Source organism: Lygodium microphyllum, chromosome 19 (genome assembly GCF_053477565.2).
Source record: "Lygodium microphyllum isolate KBCC chromosome 19, Lygodium_microphyllum_v1.1.10, whole genome shotgun sequence".
NCBI classification, from domain to species: Eukaryota; Viridiplantae; Streptophyta; class Polypodiopsida; order Schizaeales; family Lygodiaceae; genus Lygodium; species Lygodium microphyllum.
This window is the reverse complement of record NC_141153.1, coordinates 125306163-125322248: the sequence shown is the minus strand read 5'-3', so window position 1 is coordinate 125322248 and position 16086 is coordinate 125306163. Positions and strand designations below refer to the sequence as shown.

Genomic DNA, 16086 nt, shown 5'->3' with positions numbered 1-16086 from the left:
TCGTACAAATCGTACAATATGATCAATAATGTACGACGTACGAGTCCAACCATGGTGAGACTATCCATCCTTCTTTTCCCGTACTTCAAGGCACATTGACTCAATGGGACGAACACTAATTTGAAACTCTCATTTCATGCTAAATCTTGTGAACAAACTCAAACTATGCCCTCAAAAAAAAAGTCCATTGTTGATTCCATTTGCCTTTGCAAGACTTGGTAGGCCTCTAGGCGACCAAGCACCCTTGGTCCGATGTCCTAACCTCTCTAGGGTGGTCACTTGGGCTCCCTTGGTAAAATAGCCATCGCCTTTGTAGACTTGGTAGGTCACTGGGCAACCAACATGCACCCTTTGCCTGATACCCTGGCTCCTTTGGGATGGGAGTCCTTGGGATTAAAGAAAAATCAATATCAATGGCTTATTTTTCATGGCTCAATTTTGGACCTAAGAGGTGGTGTTGAGCTAAAAATGCATTAACCCAACTTAAACAGTCCCAAAATATACTTAATTAATGAATAAACCATCTTATTTTAAAAAGAAACACAATCTTAGAGAGTTACTGAGTCCCACATGCAAAATTCTAACTAGGGTGCCCCAAACTTTCTATGATAGGCATGCAGCCCACCACTCTTCCTCAATCTCGTTCTTGCAGGTTTCATGGCTATCCCTCTGCTATCCACACCCCATTCGAAAAGGACATCGTAGTCAAAGCTTCCCCCAACCATCTTCTACCATCTAGCGCCTGATTCTAGCCTTCCCTCGCAAATCAACCCAACTACTACCATCTAGTGTTTGATTCCAGCCTTCACCTTCACTTTGTAGCTGTCGCCTGGTACCCTGGAGCTATCACCTATAATCGAATTGCTGCATTCCATGCTGACGCCAACATTTTGTGCTGTTGCCATCAGTCTAGATTTATTGCCCTAATCTTCTCTCTCCTCCACATGCTGCATTTAGAGTTTCTCGCTGGCGCCCTAACTTTCTCTCTCCTCTATTTGTTGCCTTTGCACCTAACAACTCACCCCATTTTTCTCTCACGTACTTGTGTTTTTAGTCTTTCTCTCTCCTGCACTGCCATTTGCATTAGATCCAACCTTCCTTGGTTATGTTTGCTGGTGTTTGAGACACAAAGGCTACCTTGCTACGATTCCTGATCTGTTTGGAGTATGACACACTCTACAAGTCATATCTTTTGCCTTGATCGCAAAGATACAAGAGTTCAAGGTTCAATATTCACTGCATAGTGTGTTTGCTGCATGAGCACTATATATTAAATATTCATTCACTTTATTATTCTTTGTGTACTATCTCTAAGTAACCCTAACCCTAATTCTAACTATGTTTTGTGTTTATAGGTTTGTGCTTTGTTGTATGATTGGTTTTATGTTTTCTACATTTACATCATTTCTTCAAAACTCCTTTACAAAGGAAGAATCATCAAGACTAAGCATCCGCAACTTCTTCTCAAGGGAAATCCTATGGACAAAAATCTTGTGCTAATACAAAGACACAAGCTACTTCCACCACGGTCTTCAATCTGCAAATATGCACAATGGCAAAATCCTACAAACTCATAAAGGAAAAGGATCAGAGCTGCGATCCCACAAGGTTGTTCGGTCCATAGAAGTCCCATCTGCTCGAGCCTCCTTAAGACAGGGGATGAAATTTGAAACAAGAGCCCAAAGATCAAAGGTGTAGAGTATGCACTTCATCTTACATGACCACAACAAATAGTTGGAACCATTGAGTTTGTCTTCTTTGGATAATGAAGGTAAGACAGACAGCTACACCGAGGGTATCAAGGACGACATCTTTACTTCGGACAGTCAAAAGCCTTCTATGGAAGATAAATAGAAGGGGAATGGGTGCCAACGGGAGACTCCTCTCACCTACTATAGTCGCGATAATCAAGTCTTCGCTTAAAAGAAAATCTCGAAAGAAGCTCCTTCTTTGAGTCATCAAAGCTTGTAATCACCCAAAAAGGATGGAGACGGCACAAGAGACAGAAGGCAATCAATGACAAGGACTATAGATGCATCATTTGCCAAGGAAAAGCTATTGCCCGCCACCAATAGGCTATCATCTATCACCAAGAAGCTCTCACCTACCACTAGGAAGTTGTCGCCTACCAAAAAGTATGCATTTGAAGCTGAAAATATGCATTTTGAAGATCCGGGCTGCTCCTTCGTGATGAAAACATCCTCTTCTGCAAGAAATCTTCACACTGTGTCCTCACTTAGGCGATAATACCCTAATTTGGGAGGGACTATCCTCATCTATAAATAGACAAGCTGCTCTCATTCAATCCCATCTCTTCCGTGCAGGTTTCTCACCCTTGTGTGCAGATCTCAGCCACATCAGTCTCCCACCACGTGGCAATCCAACCTTCGCGACTGCTGCCATCACCTCGTTCGACTACGGCATTCTACTACTACGTTTTACTGCCACGCTTTACTACAGTGTTCTACTACAACGCTTTATTGCGACGTTCTACTGCTACATTTTATTGTCACATTTAATTGTGGCGTTCTACTGCTACGTTTTGCTGCTTTGTCTACATCATTAGGCATCATCCTCTACAGTTGCCTTAATCTCCTCACACTCGTGATTAGCGTTTGGTGTTTCTCTCACTCTGTCACTCTGACTGGTGGTCACAGCACTTGGGATCAGTCTCCAATGCACATGACTCTCCAACACATTGCTCTCCCCTTGGGCACACTGTACACTCTTACATTCATTTACAGCATTCATTCACTTCAGAGTTGTGTTCTTTCTATCCCTTTTTCTATTTGTATTTGAGTTTTGAGTTTTGTGTTTAGGATTTGAGTTTTTGTATGTGTTTGTCTTGTTGTGCTTCTGTCGATGTCGTACACTCTGTCACTCTGACTAGTGGTCACAACACTTGGGATCAATCTCCAGTGCACATTACTCTCCAACACATTGCTCTCCCCTTGGGCACACTGTACACTCTTACATTCATTTACAGCATTCATTCACTTCAGAGTTGTGTTCTTTCTATCCCTTTTTCTATTTGTATTTGAGTTTTGAGTTTTGTGTTTAGGGTTTGAGTTTTTGTATGTGTTTGTCTTGTTGTGCTTCTGTCGGTGTCGTACACTCTGTGTTTCCTCGATGCAAACCCTAGCAATGCCTCCACACTCTTTTTCACACCCAAAGCGTCAATAAGGACACCAGAACACGTTGATGACGATGGCAACACCAAGCACGGAGAGTCGAAGAGTCAAAGTGTGCACCTGCAAAGGGAAGATTGAAGACTGAAGAGTGAGTGTGTGTCTGCCAAGTGGGAAGTGCAGTTATAAATACCAAAAGCACCAAAAAACTAGCCAACCTGATCCTGAAGAGGCCATAAATGCTGGCCAACCAGCATTAAATGCTGGTCACTGAAGAAAAATGCCCAAAAAAAAAAAAGGGAGACCTTGGAAAAATCCTAGGTAACAGTGATGATGTCTAGCAAGTGTAGACAAATTGTGGAAAGCAAAAACTGGCCTAGGAATGCACATAGGAAGCCGACAAATAAATAAAATGCACCTAAACTGCCAAAGCTCCTATGTCTTCATCAGACTCTAACCAAGGTAAACGTGAAAACGTTTCACCCTTGAAACATTATGTTTCACCCTTGAAACATTGTGTTTCACCCCGAAACGTTTCACCTTTGGGTAAGTCCCAAGTGAAACACCAACTGAAACACATGAATAATATATATGAGATAGTTTTAACAATCAATTGCGACTTACATATTTATATGAGGTGAATCCTTTCACGTCAACAAATGATGTCTATCTTGTACGCAAAGTCTCTAAAAACTCTCAAAAGAGCAAGAAAAAATAATTTTCTCTAATTTAAAAATGTGGTTTTAGTCAATTGTTTCACTCAAGGCATTTCAATGCAAGTTCCATTGAAACATTTCAAGCATTTCACACGTTTCCCGTTTCAATGCCAGCAAAACGCATTTCGCAATTATCATGACTCTAACAGGAGCTCACAACCACAAGATGACACACTAACAAGACTACCATAGGCATGCTAACAAGATCCACATGGCATCATTCTCTCTCACATTGGCATCATTCTATCTCACATGCATATACATCTCTAAATAGACATACTTGTATAGATTGAGGGCTTGCCCAAACGATGATGCCTACACTTACTGTACATTTAGATAGGATTTTTCATTTTTCACTTTCATGACATCATGACATCATGGGGATATTCCTTTGTACATGGATCTCTCTCTCTCTCTCTCTCTCTCAATAGGTAATTCTATTAATTACAAAAAAAAGTACAAGATTAAAAGATGCAAGGTGGCTCTAGGCCATTGCGCATAGACCAAACATAACAAATTCAATAGATACAAAAGGACAAGAGTGCAAGACGCATACCAAAGCCAGATCAAGAGTTTTACTGAGCTTTGCTCTTCCTAGCAGTATCCCATAGCATGCACAAACTATTTCTATTGCTTACCTCCAAACTTGGGGTAACCAATACATGGCCTATGGCAACCATTGCATCCTTGAGAAGGGCCCAATAAACAGCCAAGAAACTCTCCACTTCTATCCATATAGGACATTCTTGCTTGAGTAAACATTGGGAATCTGGGTGGACACCATTAGACAATATACACCTGGTTAAAAAAGAAAAGGGGATACTTATTGAGGAGGAGATTCCGTGTTGAAGCAGAAAGAAGCACAACCTCATAGAAACCACAAAAACCAGCGAAGAACTCTCCCACACAACTAGTCTCAAGGATAGATGTCAACCACTATGACGGATCCTTGCAAACATGAGCATCCGGCTGATAAAGAAGATAATAATGCCTCGCTCGTGAAAAGTAAAAAAGGAGCAAATAACCTCCTCGGTATACACTTATGTATCCAAAATCTCCTCCTCCACGCACATAGGTTTAGCTCAATGACTATTCTCAATGCAATCCTCCAAGAGAGAATTAACTTGAGCAACTATTCCCACTTTGACTCTTGCAACTCCCGCGAAGTAGAAGCCACCTAAGCATACAAGCGAGGCAGAGAATCACCCAAGTCAAGGGCCTTAAGAGAAGCAATAAATTCATCATGCTTGTTGTGTTTGATAGAAGGCTGAACATAGATGGGGCGGGCGTTGTTGCGGGCGGGCGCCGGGGGGGGTGGGGGTGTGTGGCAAGGCCATCTCATCGGTGCAAGGCACCATATCGTCTTCCATTGCATCTTCTTTGACATCCATGTCCAAACCCCTGACTGTAGCAGGCAAATCAGTGCAATCCATATGCAAGCCTGCCAGAGAGGAAGGGGCCTATCAATGGCAGTGCATAGAACACCAATGGCAGAGGAGCATGAGGAGTGGGGGAAGAGCATCAGCTGACCTATCGCAAGAGGAGGCCTGAAATAGGCTGCGGCAAGGACAAGCCCAAGGCAAGGCAACAAGGCATCAGGCTAGGTGACAAGCAAGGCAGGGTAAGACAATGGGCCTGCACAAGGCGACAAGTTGCACCATCCTCTGTGTGTGTGTGTGTGTGTGTGTGTGTGTGTGTGTGTGTGTGTGTGCGCGTGCGTGTGTTTTCTTCCTTTCATATCGCACACTCACAAACTTTCCTAGTTTGGTTTTCAAGGATGAACACACTTCTTAAGGGGGAGAAATGTCATGTAAATTAAGGTAACAGCTAATTAATGTGACAAGTACAAGAAACCACTATTTAAGAGTTGTGATCGTTATAGAATATACACTTACAGGGTTCATGGGGACATGACTATAAAGACCCTTGAGATACATGTCTGTACACAGGCTCAGGCAATTAATTAATGGACTCGGACCATCTAATTGATAATGCGGCAGTCACAAATGAACTTACTAAGGCTGTCATGTCTTCCAAAATTGTCCAGTTAACCACTGACCACACATTGGGTGAATAATATTGACCATGGAAAGCGCCCCATCACACAAGCAGAATATTCAACAAACCATTTCAAAAACTGGACGGCCCATTTCCCTCTTGAACTAATGAGAAGAAAAAGAACCACAGTTGAGGTTCAGGTCATGCCATCAACCATCAGCCTTAGCTACTTAGGTCAAAGCCTGCCGATTTAGCATAAGACACAAGCCTGATTACAATCCCTAAAGACCAAGTTCACAGCTTTGTACATGCAGCACAAAAGCACTGCATGCACTGACTAACAATCCAAAAACAGAAGAACATGCTGAATGACTGGGTCTCAAGCTTCATTTTGCAATCTCAGCAATCACGTGTTTGGTATGAGGGAGAAGCCAATATTGAAACTATGGAACTAGTAAGCCATATCAGATGCGAGGAGGGGTATAAATCCTTTCAGACATTAGTGGTCAATGTTTCATAATAATTCAAGCTTTAAAAACAATTCATCCATACCTGCACATCCCCAGTTCCAGGGAAGAAGAAATCTCCAAACTTGTGAAAGCTCACAGTCATTACCCTGCAAAAATAAACAATTATTCATTTGAACAGAATCTGCAAAATAACAGCAATGTCTGTTCACTTAAAGGAAAACTACAGCAGGTCAGATTCATATAACAAAACCACTTTCCTTTAGAACAGACTGGACGTTTCTCTCTTTAATGCTTGAAGGTGCATTGGTACTGTAAAAGACTCAATTCCCAAAAACACCACAGAAGCTGCTGGCAAACCTGTCAGTTAGATAAAATGCCTCTTCCACACCGTCACCATGATGGACGTCAATATCGATGTACAGAACCCGTGCATGGAACTTTAGAAGCTCCAAAATACCAAGAACAAGATCATTTACATAACAAAATCCAGATGCCTCACACTTCCTAGCATGATGTAGACCGCCTGCCCAGTTTATTGCCACATCACAAAGGCCGCTATTTAACCTATGAGCAGCATCTGTTGCCATATATACAAGCTAGCAAAGATTAGTAAACAGACAAAATTGTTTGGACTAGAAGCTAAAATTGGGTCATGACTCATACCAATTGTACCACCCGCATATATCTGGCAGAACTCAAAAAGGTTATCAAATACAGGACAGTCTTCTCCCATGTTATCTGCCAAAATTCTTTTTTAGTTCCTGAAGTAGCTGTTTGTCAAGATTGCCAGAGAGCAAAACAATACAGTAGAGAAAGCAACAAGAGGTACATTCGATTTTCTCATAGCATTCAAACTCACATTTTAGAAGCTCCTTGGAAAATTGATCCTGTGTCTCCGGTGTAATTCTGTGCAGAAACTCAATGTAATCGGTTGAATGAAACTGAGCCAGCTCCACTGGATACGCCTTGTGCGGTCTCTGACAAAACCCACCAACAATGAATAATGGAAGAGCAAAGATAGGACTTAATCAAAGACTATAAGTTTGAAGAAACATACATAAATCTCCATCTTGTTGTGAAGTCCATATGCTAAAACCAGATTATGTGTCATACACAGTCGATGAGGCTTCATTGGATGATTTGGTCCATAATAAACACTTCCAATGTCACCTGTAAAAAGGAAAAGTCCACCCCCATTGAGAATTCAACATCCATCTTTTAAGACATCCTGCCATTTCCACAGGTCTAATCCTCCATGAACTCACAAGGGGTTGTCTAGTGAAGAAGAAAGCAACCAAATTTGGAGCGATACAATAAGAAGTTTTGAGAAACATTGCTGCCCGTTACTTCATACCATGCAGTACCACTATCAAGGCAGATAGAGAAGCATTGTTATGGGCTGCTCAAAGAAATAAGGGATTTTTGCTAAAGGGCAACGGTGACCACCATGTCACAGCTGATAGAAATAGCATGCACAGTTGATGCTTTACTCATGCAAAGGTGACGAAGAGAAGTCAAAAAAGAGACAAGAAAGGCTGAGAAACAAGGCAGGTCTACTTTTTATGCCAGGAAAAGGCAAAGATAGCAAGGTGGAGCTTGTAATAGGCAGCAAGCTGAAACTCCTGAAAACAAAGGTTATCCTAAGGGTGAAAGGCTCGAAAACCACTGCTGGTTTGGTCCCAAATGTACTCAAGTGGGCAGCTGAATGATGATGCCACAAAGTTATCTAGAGCATAGGGCAAAGCAAAGGATCAGCGTGGTCATGCAAAGCCAATCATACCCGTCATTGGGAAGCTTCACATTCACATTCACAACTACAAGGACAGCAAAAAGTTATTTGCTGCATCATTGGATGGATGCGATGTACTGCTTGGAATGCCATGGTGCAATCATGTGCATGCATTGATCGATACACACATGAAAGAAGTCCCTCTTCAGGATAAGGGCAAGACCCAAACTTTGGATGTTAAGTTAAAAAGGGTTTTGGTTCCCATTGTATTTCCTTTTGATATATCCTAGTAATGAAAAATCATCTTTGAACTAGCTTAGTGTTCGTCAAAAGTAATGATGATTTTGAATCAGTGGGTAATTTGTCCAAGTTGGACAAGGAATACATAGCATTCTTAAATAAACATGCTCATTGCTTTTCACAATCTTTGTCAAGGTAGCTACCATCTGAAAGGCCTAAGGATCCTACCATAGATTTAATCCTTGGTAGTAGCCCACCGAATAATTCACCATATAGAGTGGGGATGCAAGCTAGGTGCAACCAAGCAAGAGGAGATTATGAGCCATGGGTTCAAGAGCTGACAGAAAAGGGGTTGATTCAACCCAAAGACAAATGCAATGTCAAAGCTCCTAATGTCCTTGTCTAGCTCAAACTAAGACTTAGAAGCAAGAGAGGACTACACAAGATACACATGACTACTAATAGTAACAGCCCACCATGAATCTAGAAATCAATCCTAACTCCAAGATTTCAAAACCTGCCAAACTTTTAATCGATGCATCATAAAAGTCCCTCTTTGGAACCTATGCACCTATATACTTGTATAGATAAGGCTTACATGCCCCACCTCACCATCCTCTCACACTCGCTCTCTAGCACTAGAGAGTCGAGAGGAATGAGGACATCATCAACACTAGAAAGCAAGAGGAGGGGCTGCCAAGCCCTTCCCTCAACCTGAAGAAAATGCTCCTTTCCACACCTTGGCCTTGGTGGCCGGAGGATCCAAGTCAAGAGTCGGAGGAGGCAGATGACTCGATAGAGGAATCCATATCCTACTGTTGCTGCTTCTCTTACTTCTTCCTCGAAGCCGCTAACTATTTGCAATCCTTGCACAAATATCCTTTCTTACCATAGTGATAGCACTAGACCTTCGACTTCTTCCTGTCACCCCTCTCTGAAGCTACAAAGGCCTCACTAGAGCCACCATACTAGGATGGAAACCTCCCCTGTAACCATAAAGACGCCTCATGCTCAAGCAGCATCAAGGACATATGGGTAAAGCTCATTGGTGTCAATGAACTCTGGCTCCACAAAGCATTGGACACTCCATCAAACTCCAAAGGGAGCTTGTAGAGCACAGTCCCCACAAGATGAACCTCTAGAAGGCGAACTGCATGTTGAAACTAACCCTATACCTATGTAACGCGAAGCAATAAGGATTGGATAGTATCCTTCCACTCAAACTTCATCTGCTAGAGCTGACCATAAAGGGTAACAACACGCATGGTCAAAGGGGCCTTAGACAACATCTGAAGCTTCGCCCAAATCCCAAAAAAAGTCCTACAATAAGTGACCACCAAAAGAACTTCTTTGGAGATACAACAAAGAAGAGCAAAATAGAAACACACATCATCAATATCCCATGTGAGCGCAATTTCTTCATAGTTGTCCTCGTCGAAATAAGCTGGAAGAGTAGGACGCTTAAGACGCTCAATAGCTCTAGAAACAATGTACCATAACCACTTCTACACAAACCATGCTTTCATAAAAGCACTCCATGTTAGATAATCAAGGCCGTGTAATTTGTCAATAGTAGAACAGCAAGGAGGAACCATTTGGAGAGGATAGAAAGAGAAAATAAAGGAAAGAAGAGAAGGAAAGAGAGTGTGTACAACCAAAACACAGCACAAATTGCACTCACGGGAGTTCACGCACAGTATAAGACAAGCTGATCACAAAATAGCTGCTGCAAAACACAAAATCTGATCAAACACAGCCAAAAGATGAAAATTACAGCCAACAAAACCTGAAAATACAGTTAGCCACCCAACCTATAGGAGTCAAAACACAAACAAAACAAGCATTACATGCAACAGTACCACAATAAAATAATGCAAAAATTGAAAATGCGGACTGTTGGAAACAAAACACAACCAATAGGAGCAATTAATGAAATAAACGCAGACTGCAGAAGCTGGAACAGGGCGATTTACAACATACAAGTGTCGCTAGGCTAGAAGGAGGTGGCAGCAGGCAAGGGAAATCAATGATCAGCAATAAAAGACCTATAATCAGCAAAAAACAACAACACAAGCAAAGATCCTAAAATTTGATACCATGTCAGAAGTGGATGCAGCAATGGAAGCATGAAAGAATGTTAAAATAGACTATTGAACACAAGACAAAAGAGAGAGAAAAGAGAAAACACAAAAACACTACAAAAGAAGAGAACTCACAGATGTGCTCGAGAAACGGAATCCATATACCAAACACGAGACGATCTTGTACAACAGTGAGTCACTAGCTGCATGGGCACTGGCACCAACCCCCTCTCTTCAATAAGCCATACACTAGATTTACAAGTGATGAATGAATGAGTGTGGAGGAGAAGCTTGAATCAATGGGCCAAAAGAATGCCATAAATGGCATCAGATCAGCCAGCATTTAATGCTTGTCCACCATCATAAAATGCCAAAATAATCACACTACTGACCACTAAAAAATACCTAATAAGCTCAATAATCCCAACATAGCCCAGACTCATACATGAATTGACTACACTACTAACACCGTTTCATTAATTGGTCAATATTTCAATGCACTAGAAACTCTCAAATTGGACTTCTTATTTTCATGTATTGAGATATGTTTAGTGTACCTATACTCATGGCTTACAATTTGGTAAGGGTTTGATTTTGCAAGGTCACATAATACGTTGATTCTGATTGGGTAGGAACCTTGATATCTAGCATTTCCACAATGGCTACATATTCTCTCTTGACACAGCTCCCATTGTTTGATCCAACTGTAAACAAGATATAGTTGATGCCTCTACTACTGAGGCAAAGTATCAAACTCTCTACAATAGCACCACCAAGGCCATCTATCTAAAGAGCTTGCTAACAGAGTTTCACTTCTTGTGCACCATCCCGATTGTGATCTACTACAATAATCAGAGTGCAATAGCACTTGCTGGTAACCCCATCATCAATCATCAATCCATCTATTTGAGGACCTTGTTAACGAAGCTTCACTCCCCGTGCACCGTCCCAACCCTCATCTACTACAACAACCAAAATCCAATAGCACTTGATGATAACACCATCGTCAGTCCAAGGACGAAGCATGTCAAGGAACACTATCATTTTACCCAAGATCAAGTGAAGCTATGCAACATTCGCCTAGAGTTCATACTGTTATCAAACAATTTTGCAAACATTCTAACCAAAAAATCAACCGCTCAATCCTCCGCTATCTACAACCCTCGACCAAAGTGGACTCTCCCTCCTCTTCCACATTGACGTGATGGGGAGGGGGAGTTTCCATAGCTTTTTCTTCCACCCTTTGGTGGTGAGAGGAAGCAGCTTCTTCTCTTGGTACATACAAGATTTTGATCACTAATCTTTCAACTACATTTATACTTTGTATCATCATTTGCATCTTCATGATTATGATTATAAAATGATACTTAGACGAGTTGAGAACAAATCCCTATGAGGACACTATCCAAGTAGCACCATTGCATAGCATTTTGTTTGCCCATAACACTTTGTGTTACCCCTTGCATTGGCATTGTGTTTTTGTGGATAGAGCGCTTTGGATGAGGAAAAAACCTATATTTGCAATCGCCCACAACTTTGGATCCACCGTATTTGTGCCACATCCTATGCAATCTCTATGGTTTATATGGCAACATAAGGTATATACTTTAGTCTTCTACATTCCTTCATTCTTAACAACCTAGCGAATGCTTGTACAAGACTTAGAGTTTTGTGATGTTTGAGCCAACTATCCCTTTTTCCCTACGGACATAGATTTATATGGGAAAAAAAAAGAACAACCAAAAAATTGAGAGAAGCAAAGATATCTCAAAGCAGTTTTATCACCTTTGCACATCACAATAGGCCCATAGTTGCCAAGGGTTTCAAAAACAAGAGGTACAAAACTGGTTTCATACAAGTATCCTAAAATGTAAAAAGCGGGTTTCAATCGAGATGAAATAATTGAAATTTAATTTACATATAGATATACTTCAAGTCCCATGGCCACAACAAAGTACATATTAATAATGATTTAGAATTCTAGAGAAAATCTAAGTGAACAATCAATAGACCAACAATTTACATACGAAGTACATATATTCCACAATTCATCATCCAGATTTCATGAATATAAAAGAACAATAATACGATGGTTTAAAAATTGCTCAAATATACAAACTACAGTCACTCAAAATAGCAATCATAATCCATATCTCTATATGACATCAAATGAATTGGACTATGTGACATGTCATGTGAATTCTAAAAACAACTACTAAATATGTTCAGACTTCAAATCCATGTCTCTATGGGCCATATTTTAATATCGCAAAAGATGATGATTTGATCCAACATGCAAAATTGGACTGACTATAGTCTTCGAGGATAAATTTCTAATTTATCTATTTCCTATGTTTTAGAAATGCCCGGACGTTTTTAACATTTTCTAACTATAGGAAACACGTTTCTTGGTAACTATGGGTAGGCCATTGGATAGCCGACAAGCACCCTTTGTTCAATACCTTGGCCTCCCTAGGATAGCCCTTTGAACTCCCGAGGTAAGATAACCATCGCCTCTATTGTCTCGAAAGGTTCTTGGGCAACCATCATGCACCCCTAAACCAATGTCCTTACTACTTTGGGGTGGAACTTCTCGAGGTAATCTAGGATAAGCTTTGCATGCAATCTCTTCTAAGTTTCCATTTTGGGCTTGAGAGGGGGTGTCAAGCTAAATCAAGTGCATTTCAATGTAAACCTTAATTAGCTCATTTAAACAGCTCCAAAACTCAAACTACCACATAATTATGTGTCCCATAGGCAAACCCTGAACTTTGGTTGGATCCACAATGCCCTTTAGGAGCTACTTCCTTGACTGGAGGTGCTACCATTTAACTATAGCGGTTAAATGAAGCTCTCACACTTTGCATTTTCAGCCCTTGCAAGCCACCCTATTGCCTACTACAAGATTCAATCTATCCAAACTTCACTATCTGTGTTTACAGAAGCTGATCGCTTCTTGAGGCTGCTTGTTGAATTTCAGGATCTATTCAAATTACAACACACTCTGCAGTTCATCTCTGCCTTGGTCAAACCTAGACATGAAGGTTAGATGTCGTTGTATTTGCATTGGCATAGTGTGTTTGTTCATTCATTTACATTCTCTCTAAGTTACTCTTCACCTTTGAGTCTTACACCTTTCCATTGTGTTACAGTCATAAACTTTGAGTTTATCTTCTTTGTTTGAGTATTTCTTTACAACATGCACCTCCAATGCATAAATGGCACAAACAAAACACCCAGGATGCCCTACTATGATATCTTCAATATAGTTGATCATCGAGGAGCAATGAAGGCCACAGAAAGGAACACTCTTGCACCACGAAGATGATCCCATACAGCAACATAACCCAGCATAGCCTACATTATTTCAGTGGGTGTGTACCACACTTTCTTGTTGAGGGGTTGTCACAGTTGGCAGTTGCAATGTACATCTTCTGGTTTGGTATAATCTAGGGTCAAAAATAGTCTCAAACAGATGCTAAGGCAGTAGTGATATAGAAGATGCTTTAGCTGCATAATTTCCAGACCCCCAATCTCCATGCCAAAGCTAAGAACACCATCGTCCCTAGAAAGATTACTATTGCACTGAGGTGCTCGAATGAATTGTGCATCATATGGCTTCGATTTCGAACTAACATAAATCACAAAATGGGAAAAGAAGAGACAAAAAACAAGGTACACAAGGTACGTCTGCAGGGCTTTGAGGATATTAACTCTAATTTTCTGTTCCCCCCCCCCCCCGCCCCCCAGAAAAAACGAAACTGTTGACTGAATTGAGGTACTGTGTATGAGAGAGTAGGAAGGTGACTCACCGTCGTAGAAGTATGAGACGCGATCTTTGGAAGGCATTCTTGCAATGGTGTCGGGAGCTGCTTGGCGACGTCATTCGCTTGGGAGCAGATGGTCGCGCCCCGTCCAAGCAACGCACAGCCCTTCTGCCTCGCAGCAGGCAGTCTGCATCGGAGCCCCCAAGTTCAAAAAAACACCGAAGGGACAAAAAGGGAGGTAAAATCTGAATCGATTCGCGAGAGCTTATAAGAGACCGTCCCCTTTTGCTTCGTAGTACTTAGCAATTAGCTTGTTCGTGGAGGGTTCTTTTGAACTAAGTGCCTATCGGGTGAAGGGGCCAATAGATTGTCATGTGACAATTTTCCATTATAATTTTTTTTTCTAAGTGAGTTGCACAAATGTTTTTTAATGGTCAAACTATTTATATTATATAGAGCTCAAAGAAAAAATATTAGAACATTTTGATATTTTTATCAAGTAGTCTTAGTTAGAAATGAACGATTCATAAAAGATGGACAGTGAGCAGCAAATAGAGTGACACTCGAGGATATATTACTTTAGGGTTTTACAAAATCTAAAATATAAAAAAATTTACACTGATCAATTGTTTGACTTAAGTTAAGCTCATTTGTAATTTTAAAAAAATCATATTATTTTGTTAAGTGGCTAAAAAAACCACATCTTTCTTGTGAAATTATTACTCAATTGGGGTGGGGTGTGTTTTTCTTTTGGAGGGCGCTACTTTATTGGCCCCTTTACCCTGCTCGTGTTGTTTAAAGCTTGTTCGCAAAGGGATCTTTTGAATCTAGTTACCAATACCTAGTGTCACCCAACTAAGGTTATTAGCTACACATAGAGTTGTTCTGATGAGGGGGTTTCCTAGAAATCTATTTTCTTAATGGTTTTTAGTCTATGCATAGAATTGTTCTCATGAAGGGGTTTCCTAGAAACCTATTTTCTTAATGGTTTTTGGTTTCCAAGAACCTTCTCTTGTTCACATTATGGGTTTCTTAGAAACCCTTAATTTAGAAGATATAAAAAAGTACCAAATTTGTGCCCCTCTCTCGTGCATTAAGGGACCTAATTTCAAAAAAGGGAAGACTGCGATCCTAATTTGAGACCTTTCTTAAAAGAAGCAATGGTTTCCAATAGAGAAACCTGCTGAGTTGTGTTCTCAAATGGAGGGGATTTTCACCGAAAATTGAAAAGCACTCCACATGACTTTGAGGGGTTTCTAGTTTGTAGTGGAAATCATCGAAAATGGTTTCCAAGAAACCCCCTCATGAGAATAGCTCTAATGCTTTATGCTACAACTAACAATGGTACGCAGATCGGTCGCAGAATGCTCACGTAGTGAATCCCAGAAGGTCCCCAAGAACAATGAACTCTACCTTTTTGCACAAAAAACAATGTAAAAGCATGCACGACAAGAGGCAAGAGACAAATTGGGTTCAATCTCCCCCATGCCTTGTGTGAGCGCTTCACAAAGCATGTATTTTATGTATATTTCAATCTTCATGCTCAATAATAACCCAATTTACAAAAATATGACAAGCTTTTAGCTTTTGAGTTTGCTTTCTACAAAAATAGGAAAATAAAGCTAATGGACGGTGCCCATAGAGTCTGACACGCCCAATCTCAATGTCCAAATAGAAATAACATATCCGTGCGCATAGGCGCATACAAAATAATAATCAATAATCAATGTCTCAATAGACATAACAAAATATAGGCGTGGCGCCTATCAAAATATAATCCAAAGGTCGAATACTCGCTAGACTCCAATGCTTTCCTCCGCCACTGTTGCTATCTCTACACATCAACTGAAGCATTCACAATCGTTAGTACAATAATACAATTAAACCGACAAAAGTGAATACCTAGCAGTCTTCAGCTACATAAATAAATCAACTGGTTAGAAATAAATCCTAACCT

At 40.7% G+C, this 16086-nt stretch overlaps 1 protein-coding gene across 1 annotated transcript in view; it reads right to left on the bottom strand.

Moving 5' to 3' along the window:
* The window catches only part of HDA9 (histone deacetylase 9), an 80717-nt gene extending 66290 nt beyond the window's left edge, over positions 1-14427 (bottom strand). The window contains exons 1-6 of the mRNA XM_087700658.1: positions 14175-14427; positions 7370-7482; positions 7172-7289; positions 6976-7050; positions 6670-6889; positions 6395-6458 (exon numbers count right to left, since the gene is read on the bottom strand). Of these exons, the coding sequence (XP_087556784.1) occupies positions 6395-6458; positions 6670-6889; positions 6976-7050; positions 7172-7289; positions 7370-7482; positions 14175-14211 (627 nt within the window). The 5' untranslated portion in view covers positions 14212-14427. The remainder of the gene's footprint in view (positions 1-6394; positions 6459-6669; positions 6890-6975; positions 7051-7171; positions 7290-7369; positions 7483-14174) is intronic.
* Positions 14428-16086: the final 1659 nt, after the last annotated feature.